The sequence below is a fragment of the Hyla sarda genome, chromosome 4 (genome assembly GCF_029499605.1).
Source record: "Hyla sarda isolate aHylSar1 chromosome 4, aHylSar1.hap1, whole genome shotgun sequence".
Classification (NCBI taxonomy): Eukaryota; Metazoa; Chordata; class Amphibia; order Anura; family Hylidae; genus Hyla; species Hyla sarda.
The window spans coordinates 22059967-22081324 of NC_079192.1; the positions used below are offsets into that span (position 1 = coordinate 22059967).

The 21358-nt window shown below is 44.7% G+C and overlaps 1 protein-coding gene across 1 annotated transcript; it reads right to left on the reverse strand.

Moving 5' to 3' along the window:
* Positions 1–11687: 11687 nt before the first annotated feature.
* LOC130366758 (uncharacterized) lies at positions 11688–20788 on the reverse strand. The gene is made up of 7 exons (XM_056569089.1): positions 20477–20788; positions 19616–19893; positions 19358–19515; positions 18876–19044; positions 14247–14500; positions 13692–14129; positions 11688–13418 (listed from the first exon to the last, which is right to left on the reverse strand). Exons 2-7 carry the CDS (start codon positions 19797–19799, stop codon positions 13416–13418), a joined length of 1206 nt encoding a protein of 401 aa, XP_056425064.1. The 5' UTR covers positions 19800–19893; positions 20477–20788; the 3' UTR covers positions 11688–13415.
* Between the last annotated feature and the right edge of the window lie 570 nt (positions 20789–21358).

Sequence of the window (21358 nt, forward strand, 5' to 3'; positions counted from 1 at the left end):
CCGAGGTCAACTGCAACTGTGTGAGAAACAAGTGTGTGATACACCGAGGTCTACTGCAACTGTGTGTGATACAAGTGTGTGATACACCGAGGTCTACTGCAACTGTGTGAGATACAAGTGTGTGATACACCGAGGTCTACTGCAACTGTGTGTGATACAAGTGTGTGATACACTGAGGTCTACTGCAACTGTGTGTGATACAAGTGTGTGATACACTGAGGTCTACTACAACTGTGTGAGATACAAGTGTGTGATACACCGAGGTCTACTGCAACTGTGTGTGATACAAGTGTGTGATACACCGAGGTCTACTGCAACTGTGTGAGATACAAGTGTGTGATACACCGAGGTCTACTGCAACTGTGTGTGATACAAGTGTGTGATACACCGAGGTCTACTGCAACTGTGTGAGATACAAGTGTGTGATACACCGAGGTCTACTGCAACTGTGTGAGATACAAGTGTGTGATACACCGAGGTCTACTGCAACTGTGTGTGATACAAGTGTGTGATACACCGAGGTCTACTGCAACTGTGTGAGAAACAAGTGTGTGATACACCGAGGTCTACTGCAACTGTGTGTGATACAAGTGTGTCATACACCGAGGTCTACTGCAACTGTGTAAGAAACAAATGTGTGATACACCGAGGTCTACTGCAACTGTGTGAGATACAAGTGTGTGATACACCGAGGTCTACTGCAACTGTGTGTGATAAAAGTGTGTGATACACCGAGGTCTACTGCAACTGTGTGAGAAACAAGTGTGTGATACACCGAGGTCTACTGCAACTGTGTGTGATACAAGTGTGTGATACACCGAGGTCTACTGCAACTGTGTGAGATACAAGTGTGTGATACACCGAGGTCTACTGCAACTGTGTGAGATACAAGTGTGTGATACACCGAGGTCTACTGCAACTGTGTGAGATACAAGTGTGTCATACACCGAGGTCTACTGCAACTGTGTGTGATACAAGTGTGTGATACACTGAGGTCTACTGCAACTGTGTGAGATACAAGTGTGTCATACACCGAGGTCTACTGCAACTGTGTAAGAAACAAATGTGTGATACACCGAGGTCTACTGCAACTGTGTGAGATACAAGTGTGTGATACACCGAGGTCTACTGCAACTGTGTGTGATAAAAGTGTGTGATACACCGAGGTCTACTGCAACTGTGTGAGAAACAAGTGTGTGATACACCGAGGTCTACTGCAACTGTGTGTGATACAAGTGTGTGATACACCGAGGTCTACTGCAACTGTGTGAGAAACAAGTGTGTGATACACCGAGGTCTACTGCAACTGTGTGAGAAACAAGTGTGTGATACACTGAGGTCTACTGCAACTGTGTGAGAAACAAGTGTGTGATACACCGAGGTCTACTGCAACTGTGTGAGATACAAGTGTGTGATACACCGAGGTCTACTGCAACTGTGTGAGATACAAGTGTGTGATACACCGAGGTCTACTGCAACTGTGTGAGAAACAAGTGTGTGATACACCGAGGTCTACTGCAACTGTGTGTGATACAAGTGTGTGATACACCGAGGTCTACTGCAACTGTGTGAGATACAAGTGTGTGATACACCGAGGTCTACTGCAACTGTGTGAGATACAAGTGTGTGATACACCGAGGTCTACTGCAACTGTGTGTGATACAAGTGTGTGATACACCGAGGTCTACTGCAACTGTGTGAGAAACAAGTGTGTGATACACCGAGGTCTACTGCAACTGTGTGTGATACAAGTGTGTCATACACCGAGGTCTACTGCAACTGTGTAAGAAACAAATGTGTGATACACCGAGGTCTACTGCAACTGTGTGAGATACAAGTGTGTGATACACCGAGGTCTACTGCAACTGTGTGTGATAAAAGTGTGTGATACACCGAGGTCTACTGCAACTGTGTGAGAAACAAGTGTGTGATACACCGAGGTCTACTGCAACTGTGTGTGATACAAGTGTGTGATACACCGAGGTCTACTGCAACTGTGTGAGATACAAGTGTGTGATACACCGAGGTCTACTGCAACTGTGTGAGATACAAGTGTGTGATACACCGAGGTCTACTGCAACTGTGTGAGATACAAGTGTGTCATACACCGAGGTCTACTGCAACTGTGTGTGATACAAGTGTGTGATACACTGAGGTCTACTGCAACTGTGTGAGATACAAGTGTGTCATACACCGAGGTCTACTGCAACTGTGTAAGAAACAAATGTGTGATACACCGAGGTCTACTGCAACTGTGTGAGATACAAGTGTGTGATACACCGAGGTCTACTGCAACTGTGTGTGATAAAAGTGTGTGATACACCGAGGTCTACTGCAACTGTGTGAGAAACAAGTGTGTGATACACCGAGGTCTACTGCAACTGTGTGTGATACAAGTGTGTGATACACCGAGGTCTACTGCAACTGTGTGAGAAACAAGTGTGTGATACACTGAGGTCTACTGCAACTGTGTGAGAAACAAGTGTGTGGTACACCGAGGTCTACTGCAACTGTGTGAGATACAAGTGTGTGATACACCGAGGTCTACTGCAACTGTGTGAGATACAAGTGTGTGATACACCGAGGTCTACTGCAACTGTGTGAGAAACAAGTGTGTGATACACCGAGGTCTACTGCAACTGTGTGTGATACAAGTGTGTGATACACCGAGGTCTACTGCAACTGTGTGAGATACAAGTGTGTGATACACCGAGGTCTACTGCAACTGTGTGAGAAACAAGTGTGTGATACACCGAGGTCTACTGCAACTGTGTGAGATACAAGTGTGTGATACACCGAGGTCTACTGCATCTGTGTGAGATACAAGTGTGTGATACACCGAGGTCTACTGCAACTGTGTGTGATACAAGTGTGTGATACACCGAGGTCTACTGCAACTCTGTGAGAAACAAATGTGTGATACACCGAGGTCTACTGCAACTCTGTGAGAAACAAGTGTGTGATACACCGAGGTCTATTGCAACTCTGTGTGATACAAGTGTGTGATACACCGAGGTCTACTGCAACTGTGTGTGATACAAGTGTGTGATACACCGAGGTCTACTGCAACTGTGTGAGATACAAGTGTGTGATACACCGAGGTCTACTGCAACTGTGTGTGATACACCGAGGTCTACTGCAACTGTGTATGATACAAGTGTGTGATACACTGAGGTCTACTGCAACTGTGTGATACAAGTGTGTGATACACCGAGGTCTACTGCAACTGTGTGAGAAACAAGTGTGTGATACACCGAGGTCTACTGCAACTGTGTGAGAAACAAGTGTGTGATACACCGAGGTCTACTGCAACTGTGTGTGATACACTGAGGTCTACTACAACTGTGTGAGAAACAAGTGTGTGATACACCGAGGTCTACTGCAACTGTGTGTGATACAAGTGTGTGATACACCGAGGTCTACTGCAACTGTGTGAGAAACAAGTGTGTGATACACCGAGGTATACTGCAACTGTGTGAGATACAAGTGTGTGATACACCGAGGTTTACTGCAACTGTGTGAGATACAAGTGTGTGATACACCGAGGTCTACTGCAACTGTGTGTGATACAAGTGTGTGATACACCGAGGTCTACTGCAACTGTGTGAGATACAAGTGTGTGATACACCGAGGTCTACTGCAACTGTGTGAGATACAAGTGTGTGATACACCGAGGTCTACTGCAACTGTGTGTGATACAAGTGTGTGATACACCGAGGTCTACTGCAACTGTGTGAGATACAAGTGTGTGATACACCGAGGTCTACTGCAACTGTGTGTGATACAAGTGTGTGCTACACCGAGGTATACTGCAACTGTGTGAGATACAAGTGTGTGATACACCGAGGTCTACTGCAACTGTGTGTGATACAAGTGTGTGATACACCGAGGTCTACTGCATCTGTGTGAGATACAAGTGTGTGATACACCGAGGTCTACTGCAACTGTGTGTGATACAAGTGTGTGATACACCGAGGTCTACTGCATCTGTGTGAGATACAAGTGTGTGATACACCGAGGTCTACTGCAACTGTGTGAGATACAAGTGTGTCATACACCGAGGTCTACTGCAACTGTGTAAGAAACAAGTGTGTGATACACCGAGGTCTACTGCAACTGTGTGAGATACAAGTGTGTGATACACCGAGGTCTACTGCAACTGTGTGTGATAAAAGTGTGTGATACACCGAGGTCTACTGCAACTGTGTGAGAAACAAGTGTGTGATACACCGAGGTCTACTGCAACTGTGTGTGATACAAGTGTGTGATACACCGAGGTCTACTGCAACTGTGTGTGATACAAGTGTGTGATACACCGAGGTCTACTGCAACTGTGTGAGATACAAGTGTGTGATACACCGAGGTCTACTGCAACTGTGTGAGAAACAAGTGTGTGATACACCGAGGTCTACTGCAACTGTGTGAGATACAAGTGTGTGATACACCGAGGTCTACTGCATCTGTGTGAGATACAAGTGTGTGATACACCGAGGTCTACTGCAACTGTGTGTGATACAAGTGTGTGATACACCGAGGTCTACTGCAACTCTGTGAGAAACAAATGTGTGATACACCGAGGTCTACTGCAACTCTGTGAGAAACAAGTGTGTGATACACCGAGGTCTACTGCAACTCTGTGTGATACAAGTGTGTGATACACCAAGGTCTACTGCAACTGTGTGTGATACAAGTGTGTGATACACCGAGGTCTACTGCAACTGTGTGAGATACAAGTGTGTGATACACCGAGGTCTACTGCAACTGTGTGAGAAACAAGTGTGTGATACACCGAGGTCTACTGCAACTGTGTGTGATACACCGAGGTCTACTGCAACTGTGTATGATACAAGTGTGTGATACACTGAGGTCTACTGCAACTGTGTGATACAAGTGTGTGATACACCGAGGTCTACTGCAACTGTGTGAGATACAAGTGTGTGATACACCGAGGTCTACTGCAACTGTGTGTGATACAAGTGTGTGATACACCGAGGTCTACTGCAACTGTGTGAGATACAAGTGTGTGATACACCGAGGTCTACTGCAACTGTGTGAGAAACAAGTGTGTGATACACCGAGGTCTACTGCAACTGTGTGTGATACAAGTGTGTGATACACCGAGGTCTACTGCAACTGTGTGAGAAACAAGTGTGTGATACACCGAGGTCTACTGCAACTGTGTGTGATACAAGTGTGTGATACACCGAGGTCTACTGCAACTGTGTGAGAAACAAGTGTGTGGTACACCGAGGTCTACTGCAACTGTGTGTGATACAAGTGTGTGATACACCGAGGTCTACTGCAACTGTGTGTGATACAAGTGTGTGATACACCGAGGTCTACTGCAACTGTGTGTGATACAAGTGTGTGATACACTGAGGTCTACTGCAACTGTGTGATACAAGTGTGTGATACACCGAGGTCTACTGCAACTGTGTGAGATACAAGTGTGTGATACACCGAGGTCTACTGCAACTGTGTGTGATACAAGTGTGTGATACACCGAGATCTACTGCAACTGTGTGAGAAACAAGTGTGTGATACACCGAGGTCTACTGCAACTGTGTGAGAAACAAGTGTGTGATACACCGAGGTCTACTGCAACTGTGTGTGATACAAGTGTGTGATACACCGAGGTCTACTGCAACTGTGTGAGAAACAAGTGTGTCATACACCGAGGTCTACTGCAACTGTGTGAGAAACAAGTGTGTCATACACCGAGGTCTACTGCAACTGTGTGTGATACAAGTGTGTGATACACCGAGGTATACTGCAACTGTGTGTGATACAAGTGTGTGATACACCGAGGTCTACTGCAACTGTGTGAGAAACAAGTGTGTGATACACCGAGGTCTACTGCAACTGTGTGTGATACAAGTGTGTGATACACCGAGGTATACTGCAACTGTGTGTGTTATACAAGTGTGTGATACACCGAGGTCTACTGCAACTGTGTGAGATACAAGTGTGTGATACACCGAGGTCTACTGCAACTGTGTGTGATACAAGTGTGTGATACACTGAGGTCTACTGCAACTGTGTGTGATACAAGTGTGTGATACACTGAGGTCTACTGCAACTGTGTGATACAAGTGTGTGATACACCGAGGTCTACTGCAACTGTGTGAGATACAAGTGTGTGATACACCGAGGTCTACTGCAACTGTGTGTGATACAAGTGTGTGATACACCGAGGTCTACTGCAACTGTGTGTGATACAAGTGTGTGATACACTGAGGGCTACTGCAACTGTGTGAGCAACAAGTGTGTGATACACCGAGGTCTACTGCAACTGTGTGAGAAACAAGTGTGTGATACACCGAGGTCTACTGCAACTGTGTGTGATACAAGTGTGTGATACACCGAGGTATACTGCAACTGTGTGTGATACAAGTGTGTGATACACCGAGGTATACTGCAACTGTGTGAGAAACAAGTGTGTGATACACCGAGGTCTACTGCAACTGTGTGTGATACAAGTGTGTGATACACCGAGATATACTGCAACTGTGTGTGATACAAGTGTGTGATACACCGAGGTCTACTGCAACTGTGTGAGATACAAGTGTGTGATACACCGAGGTCTACTGCAACTGTGTGTGATACAAGTGTGTGATACACCGAGGTCTACTGCAACTGTGTGTGATACAAGTGTGTGATACACTGAGGTCTACTGCAACTGTGTGTGATACAAGTGTGTGATACACTGAGGGCTACTGCAACTGTGTGAGCAACAAGTGTGTGATACACCGAGGTCTACTGCAACTGTATGAGATACAAGTGTGTGATACACCAAGGTCTACTGTAACTGTGTGAGATACAAGTGTGTGATACACCGAGGTCTACTGCAACTGTGTGAGATACAAGTGTGTGATACACCGAGGTCTACTGCAACTGTGTGAGATACAATTGTGTGATACACCGAGGTCTACTGCAACTGTGTGTGATACAAGTGTGTGATACACTGAGGTCTACTGCAACTGTGTGTGATACAAGTGTGTGATACACTGAGGTCTACTGCAACTGTGTGAGATACAAGTGTGTGATACACCGAGGTCTACTGCAACTGTGTGAGATACAAATGTTTGATACACTGAGGTCTACTGCAAATGTGTGTGATACAAGTGTGTGATACACTGAGGTCTACTGCAACTGTGTGAGATACAAGTGTGTGATACACCGAGGTCTACTGCAACTGTGTGTGATACAAGTGTGTGAGATACAAGTGTGTGTTATACACTGAGGTCTACTGCAACTGTGTGAGATACAAGTGAGTGTGTGAGATACACGGAGGTCTACTGCAACTGTGTGTGATACAAGTGTGTGTGATAAAAGTGTATGGTACACTGAGGTCTACTGCAACTGTATGATAAACAACTGTGATACACTGAGGTCTACTGCAACTGTGTGAGATACAAGTGTGTGTGATACACTGAGGTCTACTGCAACTGTGTGATACGTGTGTGTGTGAGATACAAGTGTGTGTGTGTGCGATACACCGAGGTCTAATACAACTGTGTGAGATACAAGTGTGTGAGATCCAAGTGTGTATTTGTGTGTGTGAGATACACTGAGGTCTACTGAAACTGTGTGTTATACGTGTGTGTGAGATACACTGAGGTTTACTGCAATTGTGTGAGATACAAGTGTGTGATACAACTATGTGAGATACAAGTGTGTATGTGTGTGTGCGATACACTGAGGTCTACTAAAACTGTGTGAGATACAAGTGTGTGTATGTGTGTGCGCAAGACATCAAGGTCTACTACAACTGTGTGAGATACAACTGTGTGATATACAAGTGTGTGTGATACAAGTGTGTGTGTGTGCGCGCAATACACTGAGGTCTACTGGAACTGTGTGAGATACAAGTGTGTGTGTGCGATACACTGAGGTCTACTGCAACTGTGTGAGATACAAGTGTGTGTGCGATACACTGAGGTCTACTGCAACTGAGGTCTACTGTGAGATACAAGTGTGTGATACAACGAGGTCTACTGCAACTGTGTGAGATACAAGTGTGTGTGATACAAGTGTGTGTGATACAAGTGTGTGTGATACAAGTGTGTGTGATACACTGAGGTCTACTGCAACTGTGTGTGATAGAAAGGGGTGAGATACAAGTGTGTATGATACAAGTGTGTGTATGTGTGATAGACTGAGGTCTACTGCAACTGAGGTCTACTGTGAGATACAAGTGTGTGATACACCGAGGTCTACTGCAACTGTGTGAGATACAAGTGTGTGTGATACAAGTGTGTGTGATACAAGTGTGTGAGATACAAGTGTGTGTGATACAAGTGTGTGTGATACACTGAGGTCTACTGCAACTGTGTGTGATAGAAAGGGGTGAGATACAAGTGTGTGAGATACACTGAGGTCTACTGAAACTGTGTGTGATACGTGTGTGTGAGATACACTGAGGTTTACTGCAATTGTGTGAGATACAAGTGTGTTATACAACTATGTGAGATACAAGTGTGTGTGTGTGATACACTGAGGTCTACTAAAACTGTGAGATACAATTGTATGTGTGTGTGCGATACACTGAGGGCTACTAAAACTGTGTGAGATACAAGTGTTTGTATGTGTGTGCGCGAGACACCAAGGTCTACTGCAACTGTGTGAGATACAAGTGTGTGTGATACAAGTGTGTGTGTGTGGGCAATACACTGAGGTCTACTGCAACTGTGTGAGATACAAGTGTGTGTGTGCGATACACCGAGGTCTACTGCAACTGTGTGAGATACAAGTGTGTGTGCGATACACTGAGGTCTACTGCAACTGAGGTCTACTGTGAGATACAAGTGTGTGATACACCGAGGTCTACTGCAACTGTGTGAGATACAAGTGTGTGAGATACAAGTGTGTGTGATACACTGAGGTCTACTGCAACTGTGTGTGATAGAAAGGGGTGAGATACAAGTGTGTGTATGTGTGATAGACTGAGGTCTACTGCAACTGTGTGAGATACAAGTGTGTGTGTGTGTGTGTGTGATACACAGAGGTCTACTGCAACTGTGTGAGATACAAGTGTGTGTGTGATACACTGAGGTCTACTGCAACTGTGTGAGATACAAGTGTGTGTGTGATACACTGAGGTCTACTGCAACTGTGTGATACACCAAGGTCTACTGCAACTGTGTGATACAACTGTGTGATATACAAGTGTGTGATACACCGAGGTCTACTGCAACTGTCTGAGATACAAGTGTGTGTGATACACTGAGGTCTTCTGCAACTGTGTGTGATACACCGAGGTCTACTGCAACTGTGTGTGATACACTGAGGTCTACTGCAACTGTGTGAGATACAAGTGTGTGTGATACAAGTGTGTGTGTGTGTGCGATACACTGAGGTCTACTGCAACTGTGTGAGATACATGTGTGTGTGCGATACACTGAGGTCCACTGCAACTGTGTGAGATACAAGTGTGTGATACACCGAGGTCTACTGCAACTGTGTGAGATACAAGTGTGTGATACACCGAGGTCTACTGCAACTGTGTGAGATACAAGTGTGTGTGTGATACAAGTGTGTGAGATACAAGTGTGTGTGTGATACAAGTGTGTGATACAAGTGTGTGTGATACACTGAGATCTACTGCAACTGTGTGTGATAGAAATGTGTGAGATACAAGTGTGTGTGATTCAAGTGTGTGTATGTGTGATAGACTGAGGTCTACTGCAACTGTGTGAGATACAAGTGTGTGTGTGTGATACACTGAGGTCTATTGCAACTGTGTGAGATACAAGTGTGTGTGTGTGTGTGTGTGATACACTGAGATCTACTACAAGTGTGTGAGATACAAGTGTGTGTGATACAAGTGTGTATGTGTGTGTGAGATACACTGAGGTCTACTGAAACTGTGTGATACGTGTGTGTGAGATACACTGAAATACAACTGTGTGAAATACAGGTGTGTGAGATACAAGTGTGTGTGTGTTATACACTGAGGTCTACTACAACTGTGTGAGATACAAGTGTGTGTGTGCGCGCGATACACCAAGGTCTACTACAACTGTGTGAGATACAAGTGTTTGAGATACAAGTGTGTATTTGTGTGTGTGAGATACACTGAGGTCTACTGAAACTGTGTGTGAGACGTGTGTGTGAGATACACTGAGGTTTACTGCAACTGTGTGAGATACAAGTGTGTGATACAACTATGTGAGATACAAGTGTGTGTGTGTGTGTGTGTGATACACTGAGGTCTACTGCAACTGTGTGAGATACAATTGTGTGTGATACAAGTGTGTGTTATACACTGAGGTCTACTGCAACTGTGTGTGATACAACTGTGTGTGAGATACACTGAGGTTTACTGCAACTGTGTGCAATACAAGTGTGTGTGATACAAGTGTGTGTGAGATACAAGTGTGTGTGTGTATGATAGACTGAGGTCTACTGCAACTGTGTGTGATACAAGTGTGTGAGATACACTGAGGTTTACTGCAACTGTGTGCGATACAAGTGTGCGATACAAGTGTGTGTGATACAAGTGTGTGTGATACACTGAGGTCTACTGCAACTGTGTGATACAAGTGTGTGTTATACACTGAGGTCTACTGCAACTGTGTGTGATACAAGTGTGTGTGAGATACACTGAGGTTTACTGCAACTGTGTGCGATACAAGTGTGCGATACAAGTGTGTGCGATACAAGTGTGTGTGATACAAGTGTGTGTGAGATACAAGTGTTTGTGTATGATACACTGAGGTCTACTGCAACTGTATGTGATACAAGAGTGTGAGATGCAAGCGTGTGTGATACACTGAGGTCTACTGCAACTGTGTGTGATACATGTGTGTGAGATACAAGTGTGTGTGATACAAGTGTGTATGTGTGCGATACACTGAGGTCTACTAAAACTGTGTGAGATACAAGTGTGTGTGATACAAGTGTGTGTGTGTGTGTGTGTGTGCGATACACTGAGGTCTACTACAACTGTGTGAGATACAAGTGTGTGTGTGTGTGCGATACACCGAGGTCTACTGCAACTGTGTGAGATACAAGTGTGTGATACACCGAGGTCTACTGCAACTGTGTGTGATACAAGTGTGTGTGATACACTGAGGTCTACTGCAACTGTGTGAGATACAAGTGTGTGTGTGATACACTGAGGTCTACTGCAACTGTGTGAGATACAGGTGTGTGATACAACTGTGTGAGATACAAGTGTGTGTGTGCAATACACTGAGGTCTACTGCAACTGTGTGAGATAAAAGTGTGTGATACACCGAGGTCTACTGCAACTGTGTGTGATACACCGAGGTCTACTGCAACTGTGTGAGATACAAGTGTGTGTGTGTGATACACTGAGGTCTACTGCAACTGTGTGAGATACAAGTGTGTGATACAACTGTGTGAGATACAAGTGTGTGTGTACAATACACTGAGGTCTACTGCAACTGTGTGATACACCAAGGTCTACTACAACTGTGTGTGATAAACCAAAAAACAGACAGCAATGAATAGGATAGTAGGTATGTAGCACAGTGAAGACTACTGTAATACCCCCTATGTAAGTAAAGCCTGTTAGTAAGGGATAGACTCCCAACTAACCGTTAAACCAAAAGAGCAATGCAATGGAGTCGCTAAGTCATGGTAAAACCAAAACAATTTTTATTGGTATGCATTAAAAACCAAACACATATATATAATGGAGGAGGAAACAACATAAAAAATGCAACATCACCGGACACCTGCATAAATAGGATGATAATCATGGGGCATACCTCATGCTGAGTACAAAGGGGTAAGTATTAATAGGCACCGGCATCTTATGTGCATAAATGCATGAAAGTGCGTAACAAGTAAAGTGTCGTGTGCAAGTGGTAATGGATAATAAAAAGAAAATACAAGAATATACAAAACAAGAAATAATATCCACAAAACCAAATGGTGAACGATGCAATGCAGGGGCCGGGAAGACGCCACTCCAACACGCGTTTCGGCACACTGACCTTCGTCTGGGAGGGGCTACATCCCAGACCTCCAAACCTTAACTATACATAGAGAGCCAATGGAAACAAAGAACGCGTAATTACCCAGTTGTATCGGCGCATACTGAACCGCTGGCGTCACTTCCCCCGCCGTCTGGAAAGGCCGCGTCACATAACACCCCCACGTGAACAAGCACGTGATCGGAGCAATATACAGATCTCCCGGTCTACTGCGAGAGGACAAAGCCGGGCATGCGCACAAGCGACGGAGCCAGCTAATGAAAACCATACTAGCTGAATGCAATGACATCTAGTGGTGGGGAGAGCTATATACAGGCTAAATACCAAATTATATCTAATAGCCATACATCCCCAGACCAGCAGAGGGATACATTTGGTGGGTAATATACAGTATTTTTCGCCCTATAGGACGCTCCGGCATATAAAACGCACCCAATTTTAAATTAGGAAAATCTAGAATACAATGTAAAGTATAGGTCACAGTGATCTTCAACCAGCGGACCTCCAGATGTTGCAAAACTACAACTCCCAGCATGCCCGGACAATGGCTAAATAAGGAAAGGAGGGTCCATAACCAGTTATGGTTTAACGGAGGCTTTACTGAGGTCAGATAGGTGTTATCATCTTCACAGCTCGGCCAGAATCCCAGAGAGGTGGCCAGGAACTCAGAAGATCTCGCAGATTGCTGGGACCAATTATACTTGTAATAGACTTTACTTGAGATTGGACTTGACTATAAGCAGGACTTGACTACTTGTAGTGATAGCAGACATAGACTTTTGACTTACTGGAATGACTGTAGCTTTGTGGTCTTCCAGATGCTGGTCACTAGTTCTGAGACATCTGTACTGGCTGGTTCTCAGTAAAGGAAGAGAGTGAATTGTAATGGCCGCCCCTTTATATAGTGGGGGGCTGGACTAAAGCCCATTCGTCAAGCTGCGGGTCATAAGTTAAGCTGGTGCTCTCTGGGAGAACATGTGACAACAAATCATGTGACAGACAACATAACATAACGTGACAATCTCACAGGTCCTTGAGACCTCTCACAGATCATCTGCTCTATCTATACATTAGGATCCTGTCTATACATTAAATCAGTATACACAACATTCTGGAAACAACAGGGGGAGACCATGCAGGGAAGCCCCCAGGTCACTGAGGGTCTCAACCTGACAGGGCCTAAAGCTAGTACAGGATCATAAGCGCTGCGGAATCTGTAGGCGCTATATAAATAAATAAAATAAATAAATAAAATGTCCTGTACTGGGACATTACATATATATACCAACACACTTCCCACTGTTCAGTGCATGGGCCAACGTAAACACTAATGTACATTAGTCCAGAATTTCAAACTGAGGGTCCTGAGGACGGAATAGCAAGATACCGAAGAATGTATATAGAATGGTCCATAGTTAGCCACACCCCGACAAGATCACGTCCCAATGGTCACTAGAAAAAGACAAAAATAATGAATAAAAATATATATGTGTAAGTACAAATAAAACAGGCTAAAAACATGTTATGTTAAAAACAGGCCGGATACACTAGGATCACCGTCTAGATTTTACTCGGTCAGAGAAATGAAGAGTAACTTAAGATTTCATTAATTCCTGCAGGATACAACATTTTTAATCTCCAAATCCATCATCTCTCACACTAAGCCAATCGTTTAGCGATATCCCCCCCACAGATACTGGGATATATTCGATCAATCCTTCGTACCTTGAATGAGGATGGATCACAGTCGTGTTGCAACTGAAAATGCCTTGGACCTGGTTTAAGGTCCTCAAGATTGGTCACTGCTGCCACTGCTTTAATGTCCCGGACATGTTCTCTCACTCGAATTTTAACAGGCCGTGTGGTAAATCCAATGTAGATCTTAGGACAAGAACAAATAGCATAATAGATGACAAATCTTGTAGACCGTGTAATTTGATATGTAATCTTACATGTTTGATTGCCAGATGAGTCAGTGAATGTTGTAGATCTTTCCACATTGGGGCAGGCCACACACTGGCCACAAGGAGTGCAGCCCCGTCTCGGATCCTTTGTCCCAAACATATTCTTAGTTGTTTGTGATCGATATTCACTCTTAACCAGCATATCATTAAGGTTTTTGGCCCTCCTAGCTGTCAAGGTGGGTCGGGGCGAGATGTAATGCTGTAAGATAGGGCCTACAGTCAAAACTGACCAATATTTTTCAAGGCATTTACTCATCTTATCCCAATGGGAGTGGTAGTTAGTCACGAAACGTACAGTGTCATCAAAAACACGTACCTGAGAGGGCTGAAGAAGTTGAGACCTTGAGCAGTTTCTGGCTTTATTATAGGCTTTCTTGATATTCCTATGACGATATTCCCGGTCGAGGAATCTCTGACTGAGGTCAACAGCCTGCTTCTGGAATGCCTGGTCTGTAGAGCAGATCCATTTAGACCGTAGATACTGTCCATATGGAATAGCCCAAAGAGTGTGTTCTGGATGAGACGAGGCATGTAGGTATGCATTTACCGGGGTTTTCTTACGGAACATATCTGTTTGGGTATTACCATTGGTATCACGTTTGAGGAGTACATCCAAGAATTCCACACAGTTTTTGTCACATGTATAGGTCAGTAGAATGTTTTTATTCTCATTTAATTAAGCTATGAATTGGGCCAACTGAGAAGAATCCCCCGGCCAGCTCATGAGGATGTTGTCAATGTACCGTGCCAAAAATAGAACATGGTCCATCGCGACATCCCCATGATCCGAAAGGAACAGAAACATAGAAACATAGAATGTGTCGGCAGATAAGAACCATTTGGCCCATCTAGTCTGCCCAATAATCTGAATCCTATCAATAGTCCCTGGCACTATCTTATATGAAGGATAGCCTTATGCTTATCCCATGAATGTTTAAACTCCTTCACTGTATTAGCAGCGACCACTTCTGCACGAAGGCTACTCCATGCATCCACTACTCTCTCAGTAAAGTAATACTTCCTGATAGTACTGCAGAAACCTTTCCCCTCTAATATAAAACTATGTCCTCTTGTGGTAGTTTTTCTTCTTTTAAATCTCCTCTCCTCCTTTACCGTGTTGATTCCCTTCATGTATTTAAAAGTCTCCATCATATCCCCTCTGTCTCTTCTTTCTTCTATACATGTTAAGGTCCTTTAACCTTTCCTGGTAAGTTTTATCCTGCAATCCATGTACTAGTTTAGTATCTTCTCTGAACTCTCTCTAGAATATCTATATTCTTTTGGATATACGGCCTCCAGTACTGTGCACAACAGGTCCCTCTCCCACAGCCCCAGAAAGAGACAGACATACGAGGGCGCACAAGCCGCTCCCATAGCCGTCCCCTGGAGCTGCAGGTACAGGGATCCATCAAAAGAAAAAAAATTGTGTGACAAAGTAAACTTAACCACTTGGGGACGGAGCCCATTATGACCCTAAGGACGGGAGCATTTTTTTCAAATCTGACCTCTATCACTTTTCTGTTTGATGACAAGTCTGATGTGTAAATGAAAAAAAAAGTGCAGTTTTCCCCCCCAAAATTACCATTTTTACAAAGGGTAATGGGAGAAAATGCCCCCTCAAAATTTGTAACCCCATGTTAGGACGTAAAATACTCTGCAGGGGAACTACAATGCTCAGAAGAGAAGGAGTCACATTTGGCTTTTGGAAAGCAAATTTAGCTGAAATTGTTTTTGGTGGGCATGTCGCAGTTAGGAAGCCCCTATGGTGCCAGAACAGCAAAAAAAAACACTTGGCATACTATTTTAGAAACTACACCCCTCAACATAACAAGGGGTACAGTGAGCCTTAACACCTCACAGGAGTTTGACGACTTTTTGTTAAATTCGGATGTGTAAATGAAAAAAAAAATTTCACTAACATGCAGTTTTTCCCCCAAATTTTACATTTTTACAAGGGGTAACAGGAGAAAATGCCCCCCAAAATGTGTAACCCCATTTCTTCTGAGTATGGAAATACCCCATGTGTGGATGTCAAGTGCACTGCTGGCGAACTACAATGCTCAGAAGAGGAGGAGCACCATTGAGCTTTTGGAGAGAGAATTTGTTTGGAATGGAAGTCGGGGGCCATGTGCGTTTAAAAAGCACCTGTGGTGCCAGAACTGTGGACCCCCCCCCCCCCCCACATGTGACCCCATTTTGGAAACTTCACCCTTCACAGAATTTAATAAGGGGTGCAGTGAGCATTTACACCCCACTGGCATTTGACAGATCTTTGAAACAGTGGGCTGTGCAAATGAAAAATAACATTTTTCATTTTCACGGACCAGTGTTCCAAAAATCTGTCAGACACCTGTGGGGCATAAATGCTCACTGCACCCCTTATTACATTACGTGAGGGGGTGTAGTTTCCAAAATGGGGTCACATGTGGGGGGGTCTATTGTTCTGGCACTATGAGGGCTTTGTAAACACACGTGGCCTTCAATTCCGGACAAATTTTCTCTCCAAAATCCCAATGGTGTTCCTTCTCTTCTGAGCATTGTAGTTTGCCCGCAGAGCACTTTACATCCACATATGGGGTATGTTCTTACTCAGAAGAAATGGGGTTGCAAATTTTGGGGGGCTTTTTTCCTATTTTCCCTTGTGAAAATGAAAAATTTATAGGGTAACACCAGCATTTTAACGAAAATACGTCAAACACCTGTGGGTTGTTAAGGCTCACTTATTACATTCCGTGAGGGGTGTAGTTTCCAAAATGGGGTCACACGTGGGTATTCATTTTTTTGCGTTTATGTCAGAACCGCTGTAAAATCAGCCACCCCTGTGCAAATCACCAATTTAGGCCTCAACTGTACATGGTGTGCTCACTCACTCACTCCTCACTCACTCCTAAGCCTTGTTGTGCGTCCGAAGAGCATTTTACGTCCACATATGGGGTAGTTCCGTACTCAGGAGAAATTGTGTTACAAATTTTGGGGGTCTTTTTTTCCTTTTACCTCTTGTGAAAATAAAAAGTATGGGGCAACACCAGCATGTTAGTGTAAAATTTTTTATTTTTCCTTTTCATAAGGGGTAAAAGGAGAAAAAGCCCCCCAAAATTTGTAGTGCAATTTTTCCCGAGTACGGAGATACCCCATATGTGGCCCTAAACTGTTTCCTTGAAATACGACAGGGCTCCGAAGGGAGAGAGCGCCATGCACATTTGAAGACTAAATTAGGGATTGCATAGGGGTGGACATTCTACGCCAGTGATTCCCAAACACGGTGCCTCCAGCTGTTGCTAAACTCCCAGCATGCCTGGACAGTCAGTGGCTGTCCGGAAATGCTGGGAGTTGTTGTTTTGCAACAGCTGGAGGCTCTCTTTTGGAAACACTGCCGTACGATACGTTTTCATTTATATTGGGGGGGGGGACAATGTAAGGGGGTGTAAATGTAGTGTTTAACCCTTCATTATGTGTTAGTGTAGTGTAGTGTTTTTAGGGTACATTCGCACTGGCGGGTTTTATGGTGAGTTTCCCGCTAGGAGTTTGCACTGCGGCAGAAAATTTGCCGCAGCTCAAACTTCAAGCAGGAAACTCACTGTAAACCCGCCCGTGTGAATGTATCCTGTACACTCACATGGGGGGGCAAACCTCCAGCTGTTTCAAAACTACAACTCCCAGCATGTACTGACAGACCGTACATGCTGGGAGTTGTACTTTTGTAACAGCTGGAGGCACACTAGTTGGAAAACATTTAGTTAGGTTTTGTTACCTAACTCAGTATTTTCCAACCAGTGTGCCTCCAGCTGTTGCAAAACTACATCTCCCAGCATGTACTGATCGCCGAAGGGTATGCTGGGAGATGTAGTTATGCAACAGCTGGAGGTACGCAACTACAACTCCCAGGATGCCGAGACAGCTGTTTGGGCATGCTGGGAGTTGTAGTTTTGCAAGATCTGAAGGGCCACAGTTTAGAAACCACTGCACAGTGATCTCCAAACTGTGGCCCTCCAGATGTTGTAAAACTACAAATCCCAGCATGCACAGACAGCAAACAGCTATGTGGGCATGCTAGGAGTTGTAGTTTTGCAAGATCTGGAGGGCCACAGTTTAGAGACCACTGCACAGTGATCTCCAAACGGTAGCCCTCCAGCTGTTGTAAAACTACAAATCCAAGCATGCCCAAACAGCAAACAGCTGTCTGGGCATGCTGGGAGTTGTAGTTTTGTAACATCTGGAGGGCTACAGTTTAGGGTTCCCGTCGGTTCCCTGTTCTGCCCAGCCTACTGCGGGTGGGCAGAAGGGGGAAACCGAACGTTAACCCCCCACCCCGATCTGCTATTGGTCGATCGCTTCTGATCGACCACTAGCAGGGATAGGAGGGGTGGCACACGTGCCATCTCACTCCTATCTCTTCAGGGGGATCGTGGGTGTCTTGGACAACCCCAATCCTCCTTATTTTCCGGGTCACCGGAGACCCGTATGACTTGGAATCGCTGCAAATCGCTGTTGAGAATTCACTGGCAATTTGTGGCGATTGCCAACATGGGGGCGTCTCAGGACCCCCCTGGGCATTGGCACAGTATGCCTGCTGAATAATTTGAGCAGGAATACCGTTCCGATCATCGCCCAGCTAGCTGCGGTGATCGGAAATGTGGAGGGCGTACAGGTATCCATACGCCCTCCGCCCCCAACAAGTTAAGTAACTGTAACATAAATCGGGAAATCTCAGGTGAGTAATTACTGGTATCCAGAAAAAGCTTGGATGCAGCCAAGCCATCCAAATGTTTTATGCTAGTATATAGCGATTCAACATAGCATGTGACCAGTAATACATCATCCTCCAATTGAATGCCATCAACTTGTCTAAAAAGGTCCGTCATATCTTGTACAAAAGAGGGCAAACTCTCAACAAGAAGTTTCAATTTAGAATCTACAAATTTGGCAAGACATTGAGTAAAATTACCTATACCAGAAATGATCGGTCTCCTGGGTGGACGCGTCTGGTGCTTATGTATTTTAGGAAGAAGATATAAAGTAGAAACAATTGGACGTTGCACATATAGAGCATCGGCCAAATCCTTGCTAATTATTGAGGCTGCCACTACGGAGTCCAGCATCAGTTTCAGTTCAGACTGAAAAGTAGTAAGAGGGTTGAATGTTAGTTTACGGTAGCAGGTAGAATCCCTCAATTGACGATATGTTTCAGCTTCATACTGTTTAGGCCACACAACAATGTTGCCGCCTTTGTCGTCTGGTTTATAAACAACATCGAGAATCTTTTGTAACTTTTTCAGGCTCCGCCGTTCTTACCTAGACAGGTTATCATTATGTACATAATCTGGGAAGCTCTCAAATTCCCTACTGACTAGTTTGACAAATAAATCCACTGGTGGGCAAACCGATAAAGGTGGAAATGTGTTAATTTCTTACAAATACAGGACGTACCTGTTGATCAGGCGAAATTTCTCGTTCCAATAATAGGTCATCAAGTATACGGACTGCCATCCTCTCCTCGGGTGTAGTGAAGATTTGTTCATTTTCTATGTGGTGATGCCATCTTTTAAACATTAAATTACGGGCGAATAAGTGGAGGTCCTTTATTGCTATAAATTTATCAAAAGAAGCAGACGGAGAAAATGTTAAACCTTTACTCAAAACTGATAAATCAGTAGTTGAGAAGTCATGATGAAATAGATTAATTACCTTCATCTGTGTATTGGATAAAGTACTGGATTCCTGTGGTTCTGATCGTCTTCCTTTTGAACCAGCGATCCAGTTGGACCCACCCACGGATGTTGTCACCATATTCACTGGCTGACGATGTGGAGGATATTGATGCTGATCTCCTACGTATTCCCTTACCTTGGGGACATTGCCATTTATACATTCTCTTATTTTGAACATCCGAATGGTCTATAACTAGTTTTTTGCTCTTCCGTTCAGAAATTTCCTTTTCCTAGCCATCAAATTGTTTTTCCATCCTGTTGATTAAAAGATTCCAAATCATCTGTAGATCCTTCATTTTTCAATAAAATATGTGTCTGTTCAATCTCTTTCTTAAAGGGGTACTCCAGCGCTAAGGCATCTCATCCCCTATCCAAAGGAAAGGATATAAGATGCCTGATCGCGGAGCATTGTGACGTCACGGCCCCGCCCCCGTGTGATGTCACGCTCTGCCCCCTGAATGCAAGCCTATGTGAGGGGGCAGAGCGTGATGTCACACGGGGGCGGGGCCGTGACGTCACAATGCTCCGGCCCCCGTGATAGCCAGTAATCAGACCCGGAGCAAACGTGCTCCTGGGACTGATTCTAACGGGGTGCTTCGTGCAAGATCATGGTGGTCCCCTTTGGATAGGAGATAAGATGTCTTAGCGACGGAGTACCCCTTTAATTTTCTCCAACCAATCTTTATTCAAATTTACTAATAAGCCCATGAATTTTATAGAGGTTTTTTTGCAAATATCCTCCCATGGAGTGACAAAGTCACTATCTTCCAATGGAAAAGAGGGGAATACCTGTACGCATAATCCACGGGGCACCAGGCCCCTCATTTTTGAGGAATACCTTGTTCCACCAAGTCTTTAATCTTGTGTTGTGGAGATTACTCAGTGTCTTTTGCTGAAAAAAATCAATTTCTTTGACCGCTAAAACCTGTTGATGCAGTTTCCTCCGTAAAAACTTGTTCCATTTTTGCTATCCAGGTGCGGTCTCTGTCCCACAAATCCATCCTGAAGGAGTCTGTCAATAAAAAATGTGTGATAACACAAAAAATGTGATAAACCAAAAAAACTGACAGAAATGAATAGGATAGTAGGTATGTAGCACAATGAAGACTACTGCAATATCCCCTATGTAAGTAAAGCCTGTTAGTAAGAAACTCCCAACTCACCATAAAATCAAAAGAGCAATGCAATGGAGTCACTAAATCATGGTAAAACAAGAAAAAAAATTATTGGTATGCATTAGAAACCAAAAACATATATAATGGAGGAGGAAACTACATTAAAAAATGCAACATCTCTGGCCTCCGTATTAATTGGGCAAAATCCGCTTACATGCCTCTCTGGCAGCGACCTGGACCCTCCACTCTCTGTGGTCTTACCGTAGTCCCCCAGTTTAAGTACTTGGTGTTACGCCTAGCGCTCCGGGTCCCCGCTCCTCCCCGGAGCGCTCACGGCGTCTCTCTCCCCGCAGCGCCCCGGTCGGTCCCGCTGACCGGGAGCGCTGCACTGTCATGGCCGTCGGGGATGCGATTCGCACAGCGGGACGCGCCCGCTCGCGAATCGCATCCCAGGTCACTTACCCGTCCCGGTCCCCTGCTGTCATGTGCTGGCGCGCGCGGCTCCGCTCTCTAGGGCGCGCGCGCGCCAGCTCTCTGAGACTTAAAGGGCCAGTGCACCAATGATTGGTGCCTGGCCCAATTAGCTTAATTGGCTCCCACCTGCT